Source organism: Lepidochelys kempii, chromosome 9 (genome assembly GCF_965140285.1).
Source record: "Lepidochelys kempii isolate rLepKem1 chromosome 9, rLepKem1.hap1, whole genome shotgun sequence".
Classification (NCBI taxonomy): Eukaryota; Metazoa; Chordata; order Testudines; family Cheloniidae; genus Lepidochelys; species Lepidochelys kempii.
The window spans coordinates 50,555,035-50,582,434 of record NC_136388.1 but is presented as its reverse complement, the minus strand read 5'-3'; the positions used below and the strand labels follow the sequence as shown (position 1 = coordinate 50,582,434).

General features: G+C 45.0%; 1 protein-coding gene across 1 annotated transcript in view; it reads right to left on the bottom strand.

Annotated features, from left to right (window-relative positions):
* Nucleotides 1–2,970: 2,970 nt before the first annotated feature.
* SUMO3 (small ubiquitin like modifier 3) overlaps nt 2,971–27,400 on the bottom strand; it is a 26,677-nt gene continuing 2,247 nt past the window's right edge. The window contains exons 2-4 of the mRNA XM_073360318.2: nt 11,649–11,777; nt 6,209–6,280; nt 2,971–4,478 (exon numbers count right to left, since the gene is read on the bottom strand). Of these exons, the coding sequence (XP_073216419.1) occupies nt 4,416–4,478; nt 6,209–6,280; nt 11,649–11,777 (264 nt within the window). The 3' untranslated portion in view covers nt 2,971–4,415. The remainder of the gene's footprint in view (nt 4,479–6,208; nt 6,281–11,648; nt 11,778–27,400) is intronic.

Below are 27,400 nucleotides of genomic sequence, written 5' to 3'. Positions count from 1 at the left end.
GCCTTCCCCAGGAAAGGGGGTGTAGGGCTTGGGGGAATAGGACTCCAAGTGGTCCTTTCCCTGGTTCTTTGTCTAAATCACTTGGTGGTGGCAGCATACTGTTCAAGGACAAGGCGGAATTTGTGCCTTGGGAGAGTTTTTAACCTAAGCTGGTAAAATAAACTTAGGGGGTCTTTCATGCAGGTCCCCACATCTGTACCGAGAGTTCAGAGTGGGGAAGGAACCCTGGCAATGTCCATGACCTTTTGGAATAACTCACATTGATAAAGCACCTTTTATGCAGAAGACTGTAATTACAGAGGTGGAGGATTTAGCATCAGAAAAGAATGGCTAAATACACACACACAGACATGCCTTTCTACTTTAACCTCTTTCACTGAACGCATTAGACTGCTGATCCCAGTTTAATTCCATTACCTGCACCAGTTAGACCAGGTTTGAATTTGGAACGTTTACAAGGTTTTAAGATTGTCTTATTAATAGTCATAGGCTTCAAGGCCAGAAATACCGGTTTGAGGGTGGCTTGCCCTTCAAGGGGCATTGGGCCCCACCTGTAATTAATCAGCTACTGCACGGTTGATGCTGTGAGACCAGGGGTCAGGTGACAACTTGAAGATCATCTGGTGCCCCAAAAAGCCAGCAAGTAGTTGTGCTGGACAGATGTGGTGAGTAGACAGACTCCTGCAGGAGATTCTGGGGTGGGGGAAAAGAACCCTATTTGTATACAATTCTTAGGGAGGGGAGATGATCTGCCAAGGTGAAAACTGCAGAGGGCAGGCCAAGGAAAAAAAAGCTCACCTTGACTCCCAGGCAGGTAGCCTCCTGGATGCAATTTAGTAGGGAGTAAGTGGGTACCTCCAGAAGACTCCAGTTCAGGGGGAAGGAACACAACTGAGGTCGTGGACAGTTTCATTTTAAAGACATAAAACTGAAGCTGTGAAGAACAGGGTGTAGAATCCTGAGGTTGGAGTGTGTTCTTTGATGTATGGGCTGGTGAGCTAGCACCCAACACCCTTCTGACGTCTTACGTAATACGGGCCAAAAATTTTCACTCAGATTCTTGTATGTTGGGTGAAGTAGAGCATTTCTTAAAGATTTCACATGATGGAGAGTCCATCTCACCCTTTGGTATTTTGGTCCAATAGTTAATTTACCTGCACTGTAAAAAGCATGTGCCTCCTTGGAGTTTAATGACAGGTTTCAGAGTAGCAGCCGTGTTAGTTGTATCCACAAAAAGAAAAATAAATTTGTTAGTCTCTAAGGTGCCACAAGTACTCCTTTTCTTCTTGGAGTTTAAATTGGTCTAGTTTCTATTTCCAGCCAGTGGCTTCTCTTATGGCTTTGCTAGATAGATTAGAGAGCCCTGCAGGCACACACAGATTGTAAAATGTAACATCTCACTGAAAGATGGGAAATTCAAACTGTCCCCTAGTTTTTGGTAATTGCATACCTGCAGAACTTGAGAGCTGTAGGCTGTCTTGCTGCTCAGGCATGCGTGGCTTAGCTGCAGTCACATGAGCCTGTAGACCAGTTCAGCTAGATGGAATCTGACCACTCTAAGTGGAGTAGTAGTCTGAGCGATAGGGGAAGACAGGTTCCCTCTTCTCCTGATCCACATTTTCCACTCCTCCTGCTGCTCTCAGAGATCTAGGCTACAGAGTAGACTCCAAGCTTCAGCTTCCTGAATGATTCAGTCCCCCCTTCAAGTGAAACCTTGGAAAGGGGAGCCCCACCTCCCTGAGAAAGCAGTATACCTCACAGATAGTACTGTCTGCTCAGCACAATGGGCCTGTTTTGAGTACTTGTTTTCCTTTCCCCCACATTTTTGAATGATCTAGTCCCTCTCAAGCCAGATAAGTTCTAGCTACCCTGCTTAGGGCTACAGGAGCTGTTTCTGAAGACAAAAAATGACATACATCGAAGTGACAAGTATGGTACATTGTGTGTAAATTGTCAAAGCTGTCTCTACACTGGGAAACACCAGTGCTGAATTTCACTCTGCAAATTTATCTCAGAGGAAGTGGAACATGTCTAGTGTCTGGTGATGTGTTTCGCACTGTGGGAAATACTCTAATTCATCAAAAGGGAAAAGCTGCATGCAATTGTTCTTTAGAAGCCGCCTCAGAGAGAGAAAGAATAGCTACCGCAAAATTTTCATTGGGAAACTGGCGATGGTGAAAGTTGTCTGACACACAAGCAATGAAAGATGTTGCTTTTTTTAGTTTGGTGGGATCACTTGTCTTTGTGTGCCCTCAATGCTCTGTATTTATACCTAGAAGCAAACCTAACAATGTACTGCTGTCATACTGGCATCTCAGTAAGTTCAGTTACAGGTATGTTTCTCACGTTCAGTTACAGGTATGTTTCTTACGTTGAGCTGGCCTCTTGAACAACTCAGCACAGCTGCTGTTTACAGAGAAACCTGGAAATCTTCCAACGCTCCTGCCCAATTATTTTTTGGTTCAGGTAATTAACAAAACACACAAAAGATATTCCTCACCAGTTAACCATAGTAGAGTTTGGATTACCAGATGAGTGTGCCTTTACTGTAACCCTAGTTGCTTGTGAGTATAAGTACCCTGAACTGTGCATTCACTGTACCTATTATCATGTTCAGTGTAGCTGATTAGAACTATCAGAGGTGACAGGTTTCAGAGTAACAGCCGTGTTAGTCTGTATTCGCAAAAAGAAAAGGAGTACTTGTGGCACCTTAGAGACTAACCAATTTATTTGAGCATAAGCTTTCGTGAGCTACAGCTTATGCATCCGATGAAGTGAGCTGTAGCTCACAAAAGCTTATGCTCAAATAAATTGGTTAGTCTCTAAGGTGCCACAAGTACTCCTTTTCTTTTTATCAGAGGTGAGGATTTCAATGCAAGATATGGTAACAAATAAAGCAATGGCACTTCAGTGACCTCATGTCAAGTAAAGCCTTCAGAAATGCAGCAGCATTAAACATAAGCCATGAGACAGAGTACCAAACTATATTTACTGTATACAGTAGTAAAGGACAACAAATAATGTACAAATTGGTGACTAAACTATGAGCTCTAACAGAATATCCCACCCTAGCCCATATACAATAAAATGAAAAAGAAAATAAGGACTTTTCCCAGCAAGATTTCAAGCAAAGTGATGATCTAATGCTGTCAAATTGGTCAGGTAAATATAAAAGGCAGATAATGACCTAATCAAGCAGCGATTGACAACCTATTGAAGGATAATAGAATGACCTTTTAAAAATTTCATTTGGAGTAGAGCCCAAAACATCATACAGAACTGAAAGTCACCACATAAATGCATTTAAAATTCAATACATTTTGGGAAGCAGCAGAGCAGAAATTTCTCAGAAGAACCTTAAATTACCTTTTCAAGGTTTTTGTGCTTAGCAATCTTTTAATAGCTCTTCTGCACATACAACTTGGCCATAAGCTCATCAAGAGTCCGTCTGTTAGGGGTTTGGTTTGTTTTATATAAGACCACATTTATCCATAAGAAACACATATTGAAAGAAACCAGAGGCCACATATTTACTAGTACCAAGTGAGTAATAATGATACAACTTCTATGTTTGTATTAAAGGGGATGACAGGGACAAGTTACACATTTTTTTGTCCATCACCTAATAAATGGATAGTGAGCTGTGACGATGGACTTTTTTCTTTTTATTCTTACGGAACATAATACACTAGTGTTCAGTCATGAACACCAGTAGGTTTGGACTAGCATTCTGGTTGCTGACATTAATTCTGGGCAATTCCTTCATTTTTGCTTTTTAAAACTTAAATTTCAGTCTATTTTATCAGATTATGACAAAGCACATGTACATTTGCAATATTTTAAACATTTACTCTATACTAAGCCTCATATCTGCATGTACAGTCCTTGTATCATAGGTTTTAAGTTTTACAATAATAACTGTGTTTACAACACATAGTAAAAACTTCTAAATCAATAACCTTTTCTTCCCTTGCCCTATTGTAGGAGGAGATTTTAAACTCACTACTGAAGTGAGGATATATTTACATGATTAGAATTATGCAGTGGGGCAATAATATAACAAGAGCCAGGAATGAACAATTCATGTCCTAGAATATAGGTGGTTACTTAGGCCACAGGTTTATATAAACAAGGTAACAGCAGACAGACAACCCATATTTTACTTAAACTGAAAAGTTAATTCCATTTGGCCCAATTTAAGATGTAGGTTAATCCCTGCAGATACAGTTTAGACTTGCACACGCAGTATGTCAGAGGGACAGCAGAACAATTTTGGTAAATGTCCTCTAAAGTTTTAAAAGAATCCTGTGTGATTGGCATGTTCATTCATTACTATTTAATAGCAAATCCAAGGACAGATGAGAAAGTGAGGTGTGACAAGGGTCTTTAAATTCCTCTTCCCAAAGGGATCACGTTTAACACACTCCACCTGTCTGCTGTTGAAACACATCAATAGTATCTTCATCTTCCATCTCCAGCTGTTGGATTAATGCACAAATATTTTAATATATACATAGCTATATATTTTAAAAGGGCATTTAGTTCTTGCATTGTTAATAGCATTACTCATTAAAAAGCAGTGTTTAAATTTAAACTTTAATGCTTATTAAATTGCCCTCTCCACCCAACTAGAAAGCAACATCACCCCTTCACCACAGTGTCTTCCCAGCTCCAGTCACAAGTTGTCTTGGTCTCCCTTCAGCCAAGACATTCCAGGCTGACTGACATTGCGTTGGAGAACAAGATCCCAGATTTAGGCAGTAAAGTGGGGTCTAAGATCCAAGGCATTAAGGGCTTCATGTCAGTCTATGCTTTTCCTTTAGCGTCAACACACAGCACAGACTGTTCCTGCTCGACAGGCACAACTCTGGCCCTCCATTCACACCCTTGCTCCCCACAGTCTCAGGCTTGGTCTACACTGAAAAATTAGACAAACCTATCTTCGTTACTCAGGGCAGTGGAAAATTTCAGGCCCTGAGAACCATAGCTAGGTCAAAATGACCCCTGGTGTAGACATGACTAGGTTAACAGAAGGATTCTTCCATCAACCTAGTTACCGCCTCTCGGAGAGGTGGATCACCTACATCAACAGAAAAACCCTTTCTGTCAACATCGGGATCATCTACAATGTTACAGAGGCACAGCTGAAGTGCCATAGCTGTGCCGCCGTAGTGTAAACATACCCTCAGTATACTTCCCCAAGAAGCCTGGGACAAGATTCTCTGCTCTGTTTCCTCCTCTCTAACTGCTAAAGGTGTGGTTTCTGTTGATTTAATCTACAGATCTCCCCAAACTTCATTCCACTCCCAGCCAACTTCTGCAGCAGTGCACTTTGAACCACTGTGCAGTTCAATTTGTCTTCTGAACAGCAAGGGTCTGGAACTAATCTCAAAGGGCCAGATTGTGAACCCCTTTACTCAAGTGACTAACTGCTCACCACTGTGAACAGTTTATTCACATGAGTAGTATCATTAATTCTACAAGGGCACAGAAAAAGGCACAGAAAAAGTGGGCACAGAAAAAGTTAGTCTTTTCAGCAAGCCATCCTGGGGTGCACTCCAGTCAGCTGCAGTCAGGGTGTCCCTTTTGAGAGAGATAATCTAGGCTGATAGTTTTCACATCCAATTACAAAATAGCTTTGCAGGGCATTCCCACAGCCAGAACAAACCAGTTTGGTCAGTGATTTATTGTTCTTTCTCAACCCCAAAGGAGGACCCATTAGTCCAATCCACACAATCCAGAATATGTCTTGGTTTTGTTTCTTGTATTCCCTACCACAGGTCTTGTCCATACCAGGAATTCTCCTCCCTGAAATTTATCACTATTGCCAGTACTGATTCAGCTTCAGCAGTGGCAGAAATGGTGGTAGCACTAGTATAGACAAGGCACCAGCAGCCACCTGCGTTTTAATCATGATATTGTCTAGACCTACTCTGAGCATGGTTTGTAAGACAATCCTTAAAACTCTGGCAGCTATTTGGAGCCATGTCTACACTAGTACTCTCACTTGCTAATTGGGTCAAGCTCCACCAGTGGTAACAATTATGAGAAATTTTAAAGAAAAAGGAATCCTACTGCACATTTTGGGAACTGCCTACAACAGAGATAGTTTTCTATCAAAATGCCCCCTAAAATAGTTTTCTCTAGGTGCAGACACATCTAAAAATATACAGAGTTCTGCTACAGTTATTACAACGTATTTTCATACCTGTGCAGGTGTGTCAGTTTCATTAATTGGTTGTCCATCAAATCTGAATCTAATCTGTCTCATTGACAAACCCTGGAAGTTAAAATAATTAACATGAAATATGGAGATATGGAATCCAAATAAAATAAGTTTATGATTAGGAGTATTTGCTATAATGTGTAAAAATCAGAATTCAGAAGATTTAAAGTTACAGAAGAGCTATATGCATGTCGTAGTATATGAATCAAAACAGATGTCAAAATTCTAAGTTAGTCTGATATCCCAGGGCAGGCACTGTATGAGCAGGACACCTACAGTAGAACCTAAGAGTTATGAACTGACCAGTCAATCACACACCTTATTTGGAACAGGAAGTACACGATCAGGCAGCAGTAGAGGGGAAAACAAAAACAAAAAAAAAAATCCCCCAACAAATACAGTAAACTACTCAAAAAATAAAGGGAAAGCAGCATTTTTCTTCTGCATAGTAAAGTTTCAAAGCTATATTAAGTCAATGTTCAATTGTAAACTTTTGAAAGAACAACCATAATGTTTTGTTCAGAGTTACAAACTACCTCCATTCCCAACATGTTCTTAACTCTGAGGTTCTACTGTATTTTGGAATAGCACATGCCCCCTGCACCTGGCAGTATGTAGCTTTCTGTTGAGTGGGGGAAGGGAGAGTAATGCCTTGTCTACACTATGAAATTAGTCCAATTTTAAAGAAGTCGATTTTTGGGAACAGATTGTATAAAGTCGAGTGCATGCATCCACACTAAACATAATTCGGCAGTGTGCGTCCACAGTACCGTGGCAAGCGTCGACATTCCAAGTGGTGCACTGTGGGTAGCTATCCCACAGTTCCCACAGCCCGTTCGAATTCTGGGCTGAGCTCCCAGTGCCTGATGGGGCCAAAAATTTGTTGTGGGTGCTTATGGGTAAATGTCGTCAGTCAACCCTCCCTCCGTGAAAGCAACGGCAGACTATCATTTTGCGCCCTTTTCCCTGGATTGCCTGAGCAGACGCCATAGCATGGCAAGCATGGAGCCCGTTCAGATCACCGCAGCAGTTATGACCATTGTAAACACCTCACGCATTATCGTGCAGTTTATGCAGAACCTGAAAAACCAGGCAAGGAGGCGATGGCAGCACGGTGACGAGAACGATGAGGACATAGACACAGATTTCTCTAAAACCGCGGTCCCCGACAATTTGCAGATCCTGGTGTTAATGGGGAAGGCTCATGCCATGGAATGCCGATTCTGGGCCTGAGCAACAAGCACAGAGTGGTGGGAGCGCATAGTGTTGCAGGTTTGGGATGATTCCCAGTGGCTCCGAAACTTTCGCATGCGTAAGGGCACTTTCATGGAACTTTGTGACTTGCTTTCCCCTGCCTTGAAGCGCAAGAATACCAAGATGAGAGCAGCCCTCGCAGTTGAGAAGCGAGTAGCAATAGCCCTGTGGAAGCTTGCAACGCCAGACAGCTACCAGTCACTCAGGAATCAATTTGGAGTGGGCAAATCTACTGTGGGGGTTGCTGTGATGCAAGCAGCCAACGCAACCATTGAGCTGCTGCTATCAAAGGTAGTGACTCTGGGAAATGTGCAGGTCACAGTAGATGGTTTTGCTGCAATGGGATTCCCTAACTGTGGTGGGGCTATAGACGGAACACATATCCCTATCTTGGGACCGGACCACCAGGGCAGCCAGTACATAGACTGGTGGATCACAAGGGATGTTTCACCAACATCAACGTGGGATGGCCAGGAAAGGTTCATGATGCTCATGTCTTCAGGAACTCTGGTCTGTTTAAACGGCTGCAGGAAGGCATTTACTTCCCAGACAAGAAAATAACTGTTGGCGATGTTGAAATGCCTACAGTTATCCTTGGGGACCCAGCCTACCCCTTAATACCCTGGCTCATGAAGCCATACACAGGCACCCTGGACAGTAGTCAGGAGCTGTTCAAGTATAGGCTGAGCAAGTCCAGAACGATGGTAGAGTGTGCATTTGGACATTTAAGGGGTCGCTGGCGCAGTTTACTGACTCGCTCAGACCTCAGCGAAACCAGTATTCCCATTGTTATTGCTGCTTGCTGTGTGCTCCACAATCTCTGTGAGAGTAAGGGGGAGACGTTTATAGCGTGGTGGGAGGCTGAGGCAAATCTGAATACGCTGAATACACGCAGCCAGACACCAGGGCAATTAGAAGAGCACAGCAGGAAGCGCTGCGCATCAGAGAAGCTTTGAAAACCCGTTTCATGACTGGCCAGGGTACCATGTGACACTTCTGTTTGTTTCTTCTTGATGGAAACCCACCCCTTGGTTGACTAATTCCCTGTAAGCCACCCGCCCTCCCCCCATTCGATCACAGCTTGCTTGCAAAGGAAATAAAGTCACTATCATTTAAAAACCATATATTCTTTATTAATTGGGTATAAAAATAGGGAGATAACTCACAAGGTAGCCTGGGTGGGGTGTGGGAGGAGGGTAGAAGGGAAGGAAAACGTCACTTCAAAACTTGTTGAATGACAGCCTTCTATTGCTTGGGCTGTCCACTGCGGTGGAGTGGTTGGGTACCCAGAGCCTCCCCTCCCCTGTTCTTGGGCATCTGGGTGAGGAGGCTATGGAAATTGGGGAGGAGGCAGGGCAGTTAAACAGGGGCTGCAGCGGCAGTCTGTGATCCTGCTGCCGTTCCTGAACCTCCAACGGACGCCGGAGCATGTCCTTTTGATCCCGCAGTAGCCCCAGCGTTGCATCCTGCCTCCTCTGATCTTCCTGCCACCACCTCTCATCTCGATCGTCCCTCCTGTCCTCACGTTCATTGGCCGCTTTTCTGTACTGTGCTACTGTGTCCCTCCACACATTCTGCTGAGCTCTGTCAGTGCCGGATGACTGCATGAGCTCAAAGAACATTTAATCACACGTGCATTTTTTTCGACGCCTTATCTGAGATACCCTTTGGGACGGAGGAGGGAGGCTTGAAACATTTGCAGCTGCGGGAGGAAGAAAAGGGAGTGAAGTATTAAAAAAAGATACATTTTACAGAACAATAGCTATACTCTTTCATAGTGAACAACACTATTCACATTACATAGCACATGTGATTTCAGTACAAGGTCACATTTTGCATCTTATATTGAGTGCCTGTGGCTTTGGTGTTAGAGATCACACACACGCAGTGCCGGGCAACAGAATTTGGCTTACAGGTGGCCGTGATAAGCCATAGTCTTTCGGCTTCTGCAACCTTCATAACAGCAGCGCCCTCCTTTCCCATATCAAGCAAAGCCTGTTGAGTTGGCCACTTGGTGCTGCGGTTTTCATGTTAACTTGCAGCAGCAGAAACCAAACTAACCCCCCTGCCGTCAATCCAATTCTCTGGGATGATCGCTTACCCCTCCCCCCACCGCGTGGCTGGTATCAGGGAAGATCACTGCTAGCCAAACGCGAACAGCTCAGTGCCAATGCCCTCCCTCTCCCCCCACACCTCTTGGCTAACTGCGGAGGAGGATTTCTTTTCAGTCACAGGCTAACAGCCCAGTAGGAACTGCCACCTCTGAATGTCCCCTTAATTAAATTCTCGTATTTCAACTAGGTTACCGTGAACGATATCACTCTCCTGAGGATAACACAGAGAGATAAAGAATGGATGTTGCTTGAATGCCAGCAAACACCGGGACCATACGCTGCCAGGTTTTGTCATGCAATGATACCAGATTACTTGCTACTAGCATGGCGTGGTAAAGTGTCCTTCATGGTAGGACAAAATAAGGCTGCTCTCCCCAGAAATCTTCTGCAAAGGCTTTTAGAGTACCTCCAGGACAACTTCATGAAGATGTCCCTGGAGGATTTCTGCTCCATCCCCAGACATGTTAACAGACTTTTCCAATAGCTGTACTGGCCACGAATGCATCCCAAGTCCTCAGGGAAAATTAATTATTAAAAAACACTTGCTTTTAAAACATGCATTATATTTAAAAAGCTACACTCACCAGAGGTCCCTTCTCCGGCTTGGTTGGGTTGGGAGGGTATTTCAGTCAGGGTGATAAAAAGATCCTGGCTGTCGGGGAAAATGGTGTGCTGTGTGCTCTCCTCAAGCTCGTCCTCCTCGTCATCTTCCCTGTCCACAAAATCCTCAGGCATGGCGGAGAGTACCCCATCATCGAAGTCCACGGACAGGAGTGGGGTAGTCGTGGCGGCCCTCCCTAGAATTGCATGCAGCTCAGCATAGAAGCAGCATGTCTGGGGCTCTGTCCCGGAGTATCTGTTTGATTCTCTGGTTTTCTGGTACACTTGTCTGAGCTCCTTAAGTTTCACGTGGCACTGTGTTGCATCCCTGCTGTAGCCTCTGTCCATCATGGCCTTGGAGATTTTTTGAAATGTTTTGGCATTTCATCTTTTGGAATGTAGTTCTGATAGCACAGATCCGTCTCCCCATACAGCAATCAGATCCAGTACCTCCCGTTCGGTCCATGCTGGAGCTCTTTTTCGATTCTGGGACTGCATGGTTACCTGTGCTGATGAGCTCTGCATGGTCACCTCTGCTGATGAGCTCGCCTGGCCAAACAGGAAATGAGATTCAAAAGTTCCCGGGGCTTTTCCTGTACACCTGGCCAGTGCATCCGAATTCAGAGTGCTGTCCAGAGCGGTTACAATGGTGCACTGTGGGATAGCTCCCGGAGGCCAATACCGTCAGATTGCATCCACACTAACCCTAATTTGAAACAGCGATGTCGATTTCAGCGCCCATCCCCTCATCAGGGAGGAGTACAAAAATCAATTTTAAGAGCTCTTTATGTCGACAAAAATGGCTTCATTGTGTGGACGGGTGCAGGGTTAATTCGATGTAATGCTGCTAAATTCGACAAACTCGTAGTGTAAACCAGGCCTAAGCTACCACAGCAGAGTGATGCAGGGGGATAGAGAGACAGCAAAAAACATGGGGGGGGGGCGCGCCCAGAGTGAAAAAACAAAAGGAAAAGACAGACAACTACCTTTCATCTTCAAAGCACTCTGAAAACTTCTTAAACCTCACTTCACACTTGTCAGGTGCATAAGGATTTTACATACATTATAACAGAGGTTAAGAGATCTAAGGCAACAGAAGGAATTAGTGTCAGAGTTGAGATTAGAGTTCAGAAGTTTCTGGCCCCTAGTACCAATTTTAGAGAACCAGGAGCACTGGATGAGGAGAAAGTCATTTTGATTAAAGTATAACAAACTAAATTTTTCAAACCAGAGAGAGAAAGTTAGGCCTCAAAATACATATTCTACCATACTCCCATATAATGGGGTCTACTCATTCTCTGGAACATTGGTATTTAACACATTTTATGAAAAGAAAAGTTTCCATAATGACAAGGTCTTTCATAAGATAAGTGATCCTATTGACTCTCAGGCAGCATGATGAATTTATTAGTAATACTGGACCACAACATATAAAAGCTGTGTTAAACATGTACCTGTCTCTCACAATAAGCCTTCATTAGTTTGCTTAGGGGTGTATGCCTTTTTATTTTGAACTGCACCACGGATCCATCCTGGCCAGCTACTTTTAGATTGATATGGTCATTCTCTGTTTTTACTCCTTCCTGCAAAACAAAATGTAAAGATGGACATCACTATTTAGGAATAAAAGTTACCCTAAGAATCTGGAAAAGACTGATAGTACTTCAGCAAACTGTTGCAAAACAAGCATTCCTTCCTATGTATAAAGGTTTGATGTTCTCCACAGCACACAAAGGAAAAATACCTGAAGTTTTGTGTTTGCCTCTGAGACTTGCAGGCAAAGAGGTAAAAGCAAGAAACTTTAGAACAAATTACTAAAAACTGAACAAATTCCAACATGTACATCTGCAAACTCAGACCATCCTGAGGGGAAAGTTAGTAGATTATTTATACTCAATGGCAAAACACTAAATTAATACAGAGTTAAGGCTGCTTGATATGTCATGCAGAACATTGAGTTGAGCAAAACTCAAACGTCTGAAAACCAGGAAATGCATAGTTAAGTGTTCATGGGCAACCTTAACTTTGCTCTCTTTCAGTAATGCCCCAATATGCCCCATTAACACACATACCTTTACTTTGCCAACCACACAGCTGCTGAAATTACTCCAGGAGGGGGATTCTCCACCTCTGCGAAAGCACAGAATTCATATGGCCTGCATTTTTCTGTGCCCCCTGCACAGAAAAATGAAAAAAAAAAAATCTGCTGGGGGACACATCCCTCTTCCAGCATGCCTGAAGCAGCCTCAGAGACGGGGGAGGGAAGCTGGGCGTGCGTGCCTTGGTGATCACCATTGGGAGTGGCTGGGGGGCAGGGAGCAGGGCTGGGCATACGTGCATGGCAACAAGCGAGAGAGATACTCTGTCCCTCTCTCTTGCAACTGCAGCTCCCTGGCGTGTAAGGGTAGGGCTTTTTATTATGCAGGAAGAACGCTAGAGGCACAAATGAAGCAGCCTGCCTGAGGGCTTGTCTACACTGCCACTTTACAGTGCTGCAATTTTCTCGCTCAGGCGTGTGAAAAAACACCCCCCCCCCCGAGCACTGCAAGTTTCAGCGCTGTAAAGTGCCAGTGTAGACAGGGCTCCCAGCGCTGGGAGCTATTCCCCTCGTGGAGGTGGGTTTTTTGAGTGTTGGGAAAGCCCCCTCCCAGCACTATGCTGCGACTACACAAGCCACATTAAAGCAGTGCTACAGCACTGCTTTAACATTGCCAGTGAAGACTTTCCCTGAGTTAACTGATCTCATTCGCTGAGGCACAGATGTAGCAGCCTGACTGTGTAGCAAAGTTGTTAAAATTGCTATTGATGGTTAATTGACCTCATTCTCGGAGGCAGAAATTGTTCCTATTGTTAATCAACTGTTCCCATTCTCAGTCAGTTCTCCCAGGAGCATAAAATTTGTGAAAGTTTTAAGGCCAGAGTGATGTAAAGGAGTCTTATTATAAATGATAGTAAGGGGATCCTCAGCTAGGAAGATCTGTGTGTTCTCTGACTTTTTTTCTGTGCCAAAGTGGCACAGTGGGGTTAGATTACAGTTCAGGATTTATTTAAATGGGTAAGTAAAAGACTTTGAAGGCAATAAAACATTTACCAAGCAGTCAATAAAGGGCCCGTCTACACTGGCAAGTTTCTGCGCAGTAAAGCAGCTTTCTGCCCTGTAACTCCTGAGGTGCACACACTGCCAAGCCACTTAGTGCGCAGAAACTGCGCAGTTGTAGCGCTCTAAAAAAACCAGCCCGACGAGAGGCGTAGAGCTTTCTGCACCGGGGCTACAGCACTGCAGTGCCAGTGTAGACACCGTGGCAACTACAGCGCTGTGACTGACCTCCAGGAGGTGTCCCACAATACCTCTTCTCGCCTCTCTGGTCATCGATTTGAACTCTACTGACCTGCCCTCAGGTGACCAACTGTCATCCCCACCCCATACATTGCAAATTTGAAAGTCCCCTTCCTCTTTCCTCGGTGATATATACAGTGGTCTCAGTGCATCTTTCCAGGTAGCCATGCCTGCTCCACGCACCAGGCGATCCCCCACTTGGAGCAATGCCAAGCTCCTGGACCTCATTGGCATTTGGGGAGAGGAAGTGGTGCAGTCACAACTGCGCTCCAGCCGTAGGAATTAGGATACCTACAGACAGATTTCATGATGCATGACAGAAAGGGGCTATGACTGGGACACATTGCAGTATAGGGTAAAAGTGAAGGAGCTGCGGAATGCCTACCATAAGGCATGGGAGGCAAACCGCTGCTCCAGTGCTGCGCCCACAAGCTGCTGGTTCTACAAAGGAAGCTGGACGTGATAATCAGTGGTGACCCCATCTCCATTGCAAAGGCCCCTGCGGATACTTCATTGGCTCATGTGCCATTCGAGAGTGGATTGAGCCAGGACGAGGAAATCTTGGATGAAGAGGGGGAGGGGGACCCAGAGGCAGAGGATGGCTTGGAGGCCAGAGATGCATGCAGTCAGGTTTTCTTTTCTACTCCGGAGGAGCCTAGCTAGTCACAGCAGTTGATCGTGGCAAAGCGGAAAGAAGAGAGGAGGCCCCTGGTAAGTGGATCTGATTTTGAGAATTGCTGAAGCAATTTATTGGGGGCAGGAGGGTTGCAGAAAGCAGGCTTGTCTCCCACTGCATGCCTATTCTGAGCAGCAGAACAGGCTCTTGATAAGACTCCCTCACTTCATGGGAATTTCCCTCAGCGATCTCCAGTAGAACTCTCATGGAGATACTGGGCAATCCACTGCTGCAGGTTCCTCGGCAGAGCTGCTTTGTTTCTTGCCCCTTTAATGGTGACTTTCCTGCGCCACTGTGCCGTCCGGGGGGGGGGGGGGGGGGGAGGGGGGACCATTGCTGCACACAAGCAAGCCACATAGGGGCCAGGGCAGAAGCTGCAGTCTTGGAGAAGGCCCTCCCTAGATTCCCTGCTCACCCTCAGCAGCGAGATATCTTCCATAATGATCACATCCTGTGGAAAGTGTGGGGACAGGAATGATCATCAAGCCCCCCTTCAGGAGCCACATGCCCAGTGTACAGCAAGGTTCAGGAAGAGTGATTCACCGTGGCCCTGTGGTTACTCACCATTTTGGGGGTCTTGTGGCTCATGTGTGCTTGCCTGGGGTCAGCCAGTTAGTGACAGGTGTGCGAGTACTGGCTGTGTTTTAAAGCACTGAATCAGTGTTGTCTGTGTTGCAAAAAATGCTGCTTCTGTAAAATGTTGTATTTAAACTTCACAGAGATGACCTTGAGAGGCCAGCCTCCCTTATCGGTGGCAGAATGGCTGTGCAGAATTAGAAAGTGGCCACGAAGAACTAAGGAGGACTTTCTCCATGAGGTTATGATGCATTCTGCCGCTGAGAAACAGGAATTGAAGGAGTAGCGGGACAGCGAGAAGAGGGACGGAAAGGGAACGCAGCACACCAGAAAGAAGCCATGGAGCGGCTTTTAAACCTTATGGAGTGCCAAGTGGACATGCTCCAGGTGATACTAGCTCTTCAAACCAAGCAGCTCCGTGCCTGCCCTCCCCTGCAGCCGCTGTTACAAAACTCTTTCCCATGCCTCCCCCCCCACAACCCACACTGCCAACACACTTATCAACCTCCTGGCTCCACTCTCTACCCACAGCATTCCACTCCTCCCTCCTCACAGTCCAGCAGTGTGGACTCCCACTACCCACTGCACTCAACACCCATCCCTCTGCAGTTTGGCCCTGCTGAAGTACAGCACCCGCTACATTGGACTCCAAAGGAGAAGGCTGGGTATGATCCCTGGACATACACAAATCTGTAGCCATCCCGAGACCCCTTCTCCTCTGGAGACCTTCCCTTCCACCTTCCCCCACCCCCCTTCCTGCTGACGTATTTTTGTCATTTGACTCTCTCCTCTGGTTGTTGTCTTTTAATAAAAGAACCATGTTGGTTTGAAAGCAATCTTTATTCTATTAAGTGAAAGCAAAAAGAGCACTGCAAAGCAACATGCAATTATGTTAAACCCCCTTATTGCATCATGTGCACCAGTCACCTCCTAGCATTACAAGCACTGCAATCCCAAGCATAGCAGCAAATATTAGTGACTTTCAGCTTCAAATTGCTGCCTCAAGGCATCCCTCATCCTTATGGCCCCGTGCTGTGCCCTTCTAATAGCCCTGGTCTCTGGCTGTTCAAACTCAGTCTCCAGGCGCTAAACCTCTGCGGTCCAGCCCCGACTTGAGCTTTCACCCTTCCCTTCACAAATATTATGGAACGTACAGCACGCAGCTATAAGCATAGGAATATTGTCATCAGCCATGTCCAGCTTCCCATACAGGCATCGCCAGCAGGCTTTTAAACGGCCAAATGCACACTCCAGTCATTCTGCACTTGCTCAGCCTGTTATTGAACTGCTCCTTGCTGCTGTCAAGTTGCCCCATGTACAGTTTCATAAGCCACGGCATTAAAGGGTAGGCCAGGTCTCCCAGGATCATAATGGGCATTTCAACTTCCCCTATGGCAGTGGTTCCCAAACTGGGGTTCGAGAACCCCTGGAGGTCCGTGAAATGTTACAGAGGGTTCTCGGGGGAAAATTCCCTAATGGCGGACAGAGCTGTCCCTAGTGACCTCAGGCAGCACGGGGCCAGCAGCCCGTAGCCCCTGGACTTCCAAGAGCTAAGCAGATCAAAGCAAACATATTTATCACACTGAGGAGATTTAAACTTCAAGACTCCTTATAAAACAGGGAGGTGGATATTTTAAAAATTAAATAGGCAGTTAGTATTGTTTTTAAAATTATGATGAAGAACAAGTTTAAGCTTTGTTGTACTGGACTGCTCAAGACCTGAATGCTTGTGTTGGAGGAACTCTGAGTTGGCGTCTTAAATACCTTCAAACTGTTTCACATCTGATACTCCTTGATAAAACATAGGAGCCTTTTCTTATAACAGACTTTTCAAAGTGATATAAGCTACAAAAGCGAGATCTTGGATGAGTGTTGCCGCTTTCATAATGTAACAAAAATACTGTAATAAGTAATAATAGTGTGTAATAAGCATGTCATAAAAATAAATTTTATATTTCCAAGATCACTGCTTTTATAATTTATTCTCAGATAAAGGAGAAAATCCCTGGAAATATTCATTTTTAGGAGGGGGTTCACAAGACTTGACATTTTAGTAAAGGGGTTCACAGGTTGTTAAAGTTTGGGAACCACTGCCCTACAGTGATCTTCTGGTCCGGGAAGAAAGTCCCTGCTTGCAGCTTCCTGCACAAGCCAGTGTTCCAAAAGATGCATGCGTCATGCACCTTTCTGGACCAGCCTGCATGAATGTCCGTGAAACACCCATGGTGACCCACAAGCACCTGGAGAACCATTAAGAAATACCCCTTGCGATTAATGTACTTGGTGGCTATGTGATCTGGTGCCAGAATTGGAATGTGAGTGCCATCTATCACCCCTCCACAGTTAGGGAAGCCCATTTATACAAAGTCATCCACAATGTCACGCACGTTGCCCAGAGTCATGGTCTTTCGGAGCAGGATGCGATAGATGGCCCTGCAAACTTCCATCAACACGACTCCAACGGTCGACTTTCCCACTCCAAACTGGTTAGTGACAGATCAGTAGCAGTCTGGAGTAGCCAGCTTCCACAGTACAATTGCCACACGCTTCTCCAATGACAGGGCAGCTCTCATTCTTGTGTCCTTGTGCCGCAGAGCTGGGGCGAGTTCCTCACAAAATCCCATGAATGTGGCTTTCTTCATGCGAAAGTTCTGCAGCCACTGCTCATCATCCCAGACATGAATCACAATGCGATCCAACCACTCAGTGCTTGTTTCCCGAGTCCAAAAGCGGTGTTCCACTTTGGTCAGCACCTCCGTGAATGCCACAAGCAATCTCTTGTTGTAGCTACTATGTATGGCAAGATCAACTTCGTATTCCTCTTGCCTTTGTAGTTTAAGGAATAACTCCACTGTCACTTGTGACGTGTTGGTCAGAGCGAGCAGCTTACTGGTCAGCAGTTAGGGATCCATTCTTGCAACCTGAAAGAGGCAGGGCACGCCGTACAGAAACCATTGAAAGATAATGCCAAACATGGACAGAAGCACAGGGATTGCTGGGATGCGAAGCAACGCATCAAGGGGCATTGGGACTGGACCAAGGATGCTCCGTGTTCCCACAAGTCTTAGTTGCAAAAGAGAAAGAGGGTGCTCTGTGGGATAGCTGCCCAGAGTGCACCATTCCAAATAGCGCTGCAAGTGTGAACACGCTATTGCGCAGGCAGCTGTCAGTGTGAACACACAACAGCGGTTTTCCTTCTGCGCTCTCTGACCGGCGCTGTAACTTTGCCAGTGTAGACGTGCCCAAAATGTCAGGAAAATCAGAACCAAGCACTTCCCAAAGTACCCAGCCAGGTCCAGGACAATGATTAGCAAAACGGTATGACTTTCATGTGTGAAAGTCTCAGCAATTTAAAATGACATTCTACTTTTATAAAAAATTTTTTTTTGCTGTTTGGTGTTCTGAAACCTAATTTAAATTAAATCCAGGATTATAATTGGAATGCCTGGTATTAGTTACCAACTGTTTACAACTTACCTTCCATGTGTTTGGGAAATGCTGAATAGTTATTGTGACTTTTTTCTGTATTGTAATTTAAATAAATTACTAAAACAATTGAAACTGGTGTGATTATACTGCATTATTTTGACAAATAAAATATGCAGAATTTTGAATTTTTTGGTGCAGAATCCCCCCAGGAGTAAGAAATGTACAAGCTCTTCACCTCCTTTTACAACCCATTCACTCTCATGCCCAGGATTCCAACTAACACTGTTAAAGGACACGCCCCCCAAAAGTTGCTCTGAACCCACTCAGGCCTCTGCCCCTGGCTCTTCCCCCACTGGATAAAACATAAAAATTTGTTTAGACCGGCTACTGACTATCCTACTGTGTTCACAGTAAGCCTCCCCATAATATATAAATCTGCTATAACATAGACAGCTTCTACCAAGCAAAATGAGTTATTAAATCTTTATTGCACAGGTGTACAAAGGTTCAGACTAAAAATGTCATTGGTGGGGTGTTCACCAGAGGCAATGGCATTAGCGCATTCTCTCAGCCTACCTAGACAAGCATAAGTGGCTGCACAGAAACCCTCTTGGTTTTGTTCTTTATTGGCACATGCACATTGTGCTCCTTCCAGGTTGCACATCTATGCAAGCAAAGAAGTGAATGTGTTCTTAAATACTGTTCACAGCTTGGGTCTCCCAAAGACTTAGTAGATGCCATGCACTACCTTGGGTAACAACTGACTGACCAACAGACTATTCTGAGCTGCATCACAGCAATAATTTTATCAGTAGCTCTGCACAAACACGCACACACAGCCAGAATTTCCCATTGTCTCCCTCATGCCCGTGGCTGTGCAGACACTCCTTATTCTGAGCATAACCCTGTATACCACTGAAATAAATTTCCTTACTTATCAAACAAGTCAAAATAAAGACTCAATCACAACAGAATAAAAATTATTGCTCTAACTAGATCTGGTACCTTGCAATCCATTGCTATGGAGTACAGAGGATGCAGTAATATGTCCAAAGCACTTAATCTCTCTCTCTCAGATTCTAATCCCCCTTTTCCTCTCCTCCCCATGCAATCTGAATTCCGGTGAATTACATGAAACAGGTAAATGTCCCATTAGTGGATATCCAGGATTTGTTTTGGGCTGCTATGTCTAGCTATCTGCAAGTCTCTAAAAGTGTAAGAGAAATTTTGTACACCCTTTTCTAAAGTTTACTTTAGAGAGACATTTGTTTGACTATTTCAAGTAGGAGCAGCTGTTAGATGGGGGTCCCCTGGAGTGGGTGAGGAATATCTTGAATTCCAGGTCCTCAGCCTTTAACTGCCCATCAAACGCCTTTGGGAAGGCAATGGTTATCCCTCAAGGACAGACACCATGCTTAGCAATAAGACAATGCTTTATGGGAGCCTGTATGTCCCAGTCAAGAGAAAGGAGTAGATCCCACATAAATATTATGCAAAGACCTTTTCCCCCTACAACACCACTAAGCTTGGCACAATTTAATACATTTTCAGTTTTACAGTGGTGCTGCAAGGGCCTCCCTGAACAGCTGCAAGGTACTGAATCCCTGCAGGAGCAAGGTATAGAGAGGACTATGGTCCCGGCAGGGCAGAGCAGTGACCCCCTCAGCCTGGATTGCAAGGTCAATGAGTTCCCAGCCACAGGGGAGGCCACCATGCTACTGAATGACTCCTGCTAGGGGAAGGCCACCGCATCCCCAGACAGCAAGTGAGTAAGTGAGCAGGACTGTGGCAACAGCGTCGCAGAGGGCTCCTTGTGCAGCCACAGGAACAGTGACGCAGATCCCTACAAGCAAACAGTGCAGAGAGGCCAAAAGATTTTTGTTGTCAATTTCAGTGCATCAGGCAAAATCCACATTTACTAAGAACTAACAAACAATTTAAATCGAATCCTACCAAGCCTAAATAATACAATGCACCCAGTACTGCATGCCTAGGTAAACAAATTAATGCTGTCTACCCTGCACAGAATCCCCAGCCATGCAACTCGCCACCTCTGAGTTCTGGAGCAAAGAACTCCAGATGATTGGACTAGATGACCTTCTGAGATCTCTTCCAACCCTAATCTTCTATGATTCTATGTGTTATGAGCTTGGGTTGCTGCTCCTTGGTCCTGATGCAACTTTTCTGGGAGGGAGGCAGGAGGAGGAAGGTGGGGGGCGATGGAGGAACTCCTCAGTAAATCAAAGTTTATAACGTGGCCCAATCAGCCTGTGCCAAGGCTCACAACTACTTCAAATGTGAAAGTTAAGCGTCACATTCCTTTATGACATGAATTTCAGTGAAATAACTGTCATTCACTGAGTTATCCCACTGTCCTCAAACTCTGAATTGAACATGCTTGCCTACACAGGTGCATAATAGACCGCAAGCACTTTAATTGCTGAACAGTTATTGTGACGCTCTGTACCTCAGGGGAACACCTTACACCCCCATGTTCATCTTTATAAAATAATTATGTGGTATCCAATGCAAAGTTTGTCATGTTGGGTGTCTTCGGAAGGCTCATAATGCTCTGAGCATGGTTGTTATAGTGATGTTATAGTAATTGTTACAGTATGGTTATAGGCTATAATTTTATGTATATAGTTATGAGGCTAAAAATGTATCCTCATGGCTTAAAGCAAGCCCATGCAAAAACTCTCCAAGAACAAAAAGAAAAGGAGTACTTGTGGCACCTTAGAGACTAACCAATTTATTTGAGCATGAGCTTTCATGAGCATCCGATGAAGTGAGCTGTAGCTCACGAAAGCTCATCCTCAAATAAATTGGTTAGTCTCTAAGGTGCCACAAGTACTCCTTTTCTTTTTGCGAATACAGACTAACACGGCTGTTACTCTGAAACATCTCCAAGAACAGAGACAGTTCACACCTCATTAGGGCATGGATAGGACAAACCCAGCCCAGCCTCCCAGAAACAACTGACACTGTCTTAGGCAGCAACAAAAGAATCTGTTAGACCCTCGAGGGAGCCACCCCCTTCCTTTGGGCAGTTTGGGACTGCGATGAGGTAATGCTCACCTGACTCTGAAAGGGGGTGGGGGGGCAAAGCCAAGAGGAAAGAAAGGACATGATACAAGGGAGAGACATTTTGCCGTGCTCTCTCTCTTTCACCTACAGACTGAAGCGCTGATCAAAGGGGAGAGAGCCAGCCTGTGGTGAGAAGCATCTAAATTTTTAAGGACACAAAGTGTTAAGAACAGTTTAGAATGCATTTTGCATTTATTTCATTTGATCAAATCTAACTTGTTATGCTTTGACTTATAATCACTTAAATATACCTTTACAGTTAATAAATCTGTTTATTCTACCTGAAGCGATGCATTTGGTTTGAGGCGTGTCAAAGACTCCCCTGGGGAGTACAAGCCTGGTACATATCCTTTTCTTTGTTAAATTGACAAACTTATATAAGCTTGCAGCGTCCAAAAGGCATAACTGGACACTGCAAGACAGAGGTTCCCAGGGTTGTGTCTGGGACCAGAGATATTGGCTAGTCATTCGCTTGCAAGTAGCTGGGAGCAGCTTACATGCCAGAGGCTGTGTGTGAACAGCCCAGGAGTGGGAGTTCTCACAGCAGAGCAGGGTAAGGCTGGCTCCCAGAGTCAAGGATTGGAGAGGCCTAGCAGATCACTGGTCCAGATAATACTCAAGGGGAACGTCACAGTCATTTATTACAAACCAACTATATACAAGCATATACCGGGTGGGGGGGGGGGGGGTGGGGATAGCTCAGTGGTTTGAGCATTGGCCTGCTAAACCCAGGGTTGTGAGTTCAATCCCTGAGGGGGCCATTTAGGGATATGGGGCAAAAATCAGTCGGATGATTTAATTGAGGATTAGTCCTGCTTTGAGTAGGGGGTTGGACTAGATAATCTCCTGAGGTCCCTTCCAACCCTGATATTCTATGATTCTAAACAAACATTTAAAACTCTGTTAAATCTAAAAAAAAATAAAATAATGTAACCACCTACACAGTCATTCTCAAAAGTGCTGAAACATGCGTAAGAAAGTACTGATCATACATCCTAAAACCCTCTGTACATTTGAAAAATCCTTTCTGACCCTTGTGCGAGAGATGTACCCCAACTACAAGAAACAGTGAGGTGTCAGGCCTTGTAAATATTTCTGTCACACAATACAAAATTTTCAATTAGCCATGAACCCTCCAATTTCCCAATTAATGTTCTTCCAACACTTATTAATAGCTTTCATATTGTCACTGTAGTGATTATTCAGAGGCTCAGCCAAATTAAAGGAAACTATCACAGCTCCTGGGCACAAGTCACTGATGCAGTCCAAATCTGCACTCATACATTGTGTTAGCAGTACACCAGGAATAAGGCCCAAATAATTTCTGCCTCACTGAATCACCATGTCTGACACATCACAACCTCTTAAGTCACCAGTGAGACACTGCACAGTGGGCAAAACATGATTCCAACCTCTTTTTTCTCTCTCCACACAAATCAACTTGCAATTAGTAATCTCCATGTCATGGTGTACTTACTACTCTCCTGCAAACTTCTCCAACATTGTGATCCAGGAATTGCCCAGAAACCACACATTAGCATCTCTGGCAGCACACATATATTTTTCCTCAGCAATCAAGGTAGCCATGCTGTCAGTTCCAAATCTCTGAACTATGTTTCTTTGGAAAAAAAAAAAAACAAAAAAACATTAATCTGTCCTGAGATCATGAAGTAGCCACCTGGCCTCACCCTTCCCCCAGGGGCTAACAATATACAGATTTTCTCAAAAACAATGAGGAGTCCGGTGACACTTTAAAGACTAACAGATTTATTTGGGCATAAGCTTTCGTGGGTAAAAAACCGTACTTCTTCAGATACAGAAGTTTTTTACCCACGAAAGCTTATGCCCAAATAAATCTGTTAGTCTTTAAGGTGCCTCTGGACTCCTCATTGTTTTTGTGGATACAGACTAACACGGCTACCCCTCAGATTTTCTCAATCAATCAGAGGGGTACAAAACCTAAACCAGGAGAATATGAAAGAATATTGAAACTTGTGTTGCCTCCATTTACCCCACTCCTTTTTCTGTGTCATCTATTTTGATTGCAAGCTCCCAGAGGCAGGATTCTGATAAGCACTTAGCAGAAGCAGTTGCAGCAGGTAAAACACACTGGAGGAGGGGAAGATGAGCTCCGAGTGAAGCCAACAGGTTCCCTCCCTTTCCCAGCACTCCTTAGACAGAGAACTCCTGCCCCTAGGAACACCAGGCTCTATCCCTCCCCACAACCATGTGGCTCTGGGGAAGCTGCATAGAACCAGCTAAAGTCTCAGCTGGCAACAAACAAAGAAGCAGCTGCAGATGGCATTATCGGACACATGATGATGTCATCTAAAGGTACGTCTACACTGCACACTCCTTTTGGTAGTGTGTAGAGTACATAGATGACATACTCCCCTAGCACTGTTAATAACTAGCACCGTAGATGGACAGGCACTGCTTAGGTCAGTTAACAATATGCCTGAACCCTGCGCATACCCAACATGGCTCTCTGTTCGCGCAAGCACTACCTGTCCTGCAGCTGCCTCCCCAAAGCTGGGGTCCTTCCCCATGGCAGTGAAAGACTCTGGCAGTAGAGAAGCAGCAGAGCCAAGCCTTTCCGCACTTCCTACCCCTGCCAAAGCCTTCACTGACATGTAGCTACGCTGCAGCGTGGATACAGCTTGCTTTGCACAGCAGTATGTAGTAACACATAACCTACACACCACCACAAGGTGTGTGTAGTGTAGACATAACCTGTTTTCTAGTTTTTCCTTTGGACATTCCTCTGCTGATTAGTTGTTTACTCTACCCCCCTCCCTCATGGTCTCTTCTCTTAAATCTCACTCCATCTGCCCTCCACACTCCCCCCCCTTCTGCATTTTCCATCTCCCTTCCTCTTTCTGTTAACCTCAACCCACCTAATCACAATGCCCCCCCTCACAAAAAACCTCCAAGGCACTAACATGTTCTCAAACCATCACTGGATTCACCTTATTTGTATTTTATATCCCTTTGCCCTACCCTTTGTCTATTTAGCTTACAAACTTTTAGGGGCCGGGACTATCACTATGTTTGTATATTACCTAGAAAAATGGGACCCCTTTCTCAATTGACATCTAGGTGCTATCACAAAACAAAAATATCTTAGCACATATTTGGGTACTATAATAGTTTTCTAATATTTTTGGAAACTTGAAACAGTCATCTCTTTATTTCCCATCTTTTGTTGGTGTTAAACATTTGAGCCAAACATAACTACTATTAGAAACAAGATAACTTCTGACAGTCAAGACATAATCCTGCCCTTTTCTTTCCTGATAGTCCTGGTATCTACCAAAGGAGAACACAGACGTTTCCATCAAACACAGCCTCACTAGTTCAACCACCTTACCAGATAAGCACCAGATAAATTCAGTTAAGATTTTTAAAGAGCAATGACTGTCCTTTAAGTACAGAGAATGCAAAGTCCTAATCACGCTCTTCATCTTAAGAATCATACAACTATCAGAAACATTCACCCAAGTTATCAGCAGAAGACAGGTGAGCTCTCCAAGTAAGCCAGTGCCATAGCTCAGGTCAGATCCTCCACTACCAGGTGGAGATTTCACCCTTTCCTTAAAACGGCACACTCCTCCAAACGAGCAGCAGTAAGAAAGAAAGTGATCTTCTCCAAAACAGTCTCTAGAAAAGATTCCAGGTTCTGAAGGGTACAATTCAGAGAGGAAAATATCTATCTGCAGAGCCACAGAAAAGCTATATCAAATATAGCTTGTCAAGTCCAGTCCTCATTGGCCCCTAGATTGATTCTCCCTTCCTTCGTCTCAAGACTGCTTTCAGCACATGAAGTTTCTAACCCCAATAAAAGGAACAAGGACTATTATGGATTTTGTGGACCAAAACTTTAAAAGCACACTGGGGTGCAGCTTTGAATATTTGCCCATTGTCCTACAAAATTACTTTAAATCTCCAGTCTTTGCTCACATGTCTTTATCATACAGTCCATGTATCACCCTAAATCTAAGGTTGCCTGCAAAAGTCAAGAAAAAGCTAAAGATTTACAAGTTAGCACTCTGCTTCCTGTATAACTATCTACATCATTGCTAGTTTTTCCACTAAAACCCTTCCCTGTTACATTCTAGCTTGCCACAATATGTGGCTTAAAGCTTTGGACACAGACCTCCAAGGACAATCTCATTCTTTTCTATATAGGTTCTTAAAATGCACGGATCATGATAATATCCAAATACTTTCCAGTAGCATGCGAAGTGATGTGACTACACACCTGTCATATATTGTCTCTCATCCTCTCCACGAGGGAGAAGTATGTTCAGGGGAGTACAGTAACTCACTTAAGGTCCTCCCGCTTAACGTTGTTTCAGTGTTACGGCTCTGCTCCATTACAGAACATGCTCATTTAAAGTTGTGCAATGCTCCCTTATAATGTCATTTGGCCACCTGCTTTGTCCACAGCTTGCAGGATTCTCCAGAACAGCAGCGACTTTATGAGACAGCATTGCACAATTTGTAACAAGGTGGGCTGACAGCCCCCCCGTCAGCTCCCCTACACCTCCCCCAGGGCCTCCCATCCACCAGCACACCCTGCGGATCAGCACCTTCCCCCCGCTCCCCCCTTGAGCAATCAGCTGTCTTGAGGCATTAAAGAGGCTGGGGGACGAGGAGCAAGGATGCGGCGCGCATCATCCCCCCTCTGCCTCCTGCCCGTGGTAATCAGCTGTTTTGCGGCGTTCAAGGGGAGGAGCAAGGATGCAGCGTGCAACCTCCTCCCTGCCTCCTGCCTGTGGCAATCAGCTGTTTTGCGGTGTTCAGGAGGCTGGAGGACGAAGGGAGGAGCGAAGATGCGGCGTGCTCCGGGGAAAAGGTGAAGCGGGGGTGGGAAGAGGCGGGGCAATGGTGGGGGCATGGGGGAAGGGGTGGAGTGGGCAGGCCCGGGGTTGACCCCCCCCCCCAAAGGCGGTGCCTGTGCTTTCACAGTAGGGAAAGCTGCCCCTGTTGCTGTACAAGGTGCTTCCTAGTCTACAATGGCACCTTCAGCTGCCTTGTTGTCTGCAGTGAGCTGTTGTCTGCATGTGGGGTAAGGCAGGGGCACCTCCCAACAACAGTACAGTGCCTGTATTAAATTGCTTATTTAAAATTGTTTAAAAACTTATACTGTCTTTGTATATAATGCCTTTTGTCTGGCAAAAAAAATTCCCTGGAACCTAACCCCCCCTATTTTCATTAATTCTTATGGGAAATTAAATTCGCTTAAAGTTGCATTTTTCAGGAATGCGTTAAGTGAGGAGTTAGTGTCTGCTCCCACATCCACTGCTTTTTTAATATGTGTTGTTAAGTGTTTATAGTAGAGAAGGCAAGGTGAAAGAAATGCACCTTGTACTTGGAACAGAAAGTGGTGAGGCTTGAGGTAGTACTTAGTCGTGGGGGTGGGGTGGGCTGGCTGATTCCAATGTCTCAGACAACCCCTGGAGAAAGCTTGGTCTCCCACACAGACAACCTTTACTCTTATTGTTGAGAGTTCCACTGTGCCAGAGGAGTGGGGTTGTCGACCATGGTCTTCATACCTGAGCTTTAGACAATTTTTTAGATATCCTGGGCCCAGGCTAAAGAGCACTTTGAAGATAACGACTGAGATCTTGAACTTGATTCTCTAGTCTATGGGAAGCCAGATTAGAGAACAGAATACAGATGTGATGTGCTCATGGTATCCTGTGTTGCTGAGGAGATGGGCTGCAGCCTTCTGCAATAGGAAGAGTTTCCTAAGTTCTGAAGGTTTCACGCCCAGGTATATCATGTTGGTGTAGTCCAGCTGAGAAGTGCCAAAGCCATGAATAACTAAGGCCAGGTCTTTGTCCACCAGGATGGGGCAGAGTCTCTTAGCTAGAGATGGAAGAAAGCACTGCTTGCAAATGTTGGATTCCTCACTGATGCTGAGTCTCACTTGCCAAGAGTACTCCTAGACTATGGACTGAACTGACCAATTGAGGGTGTATGTCTCAACTAACGGAAACAGCACCATGACTGCAGGCTTTTCAGGATGCTTTCCTTTGCCCACCAGCCTCACCTCTGTCATTCAAGCTCCCTTTGGTGAGATAACACTTTTCAGG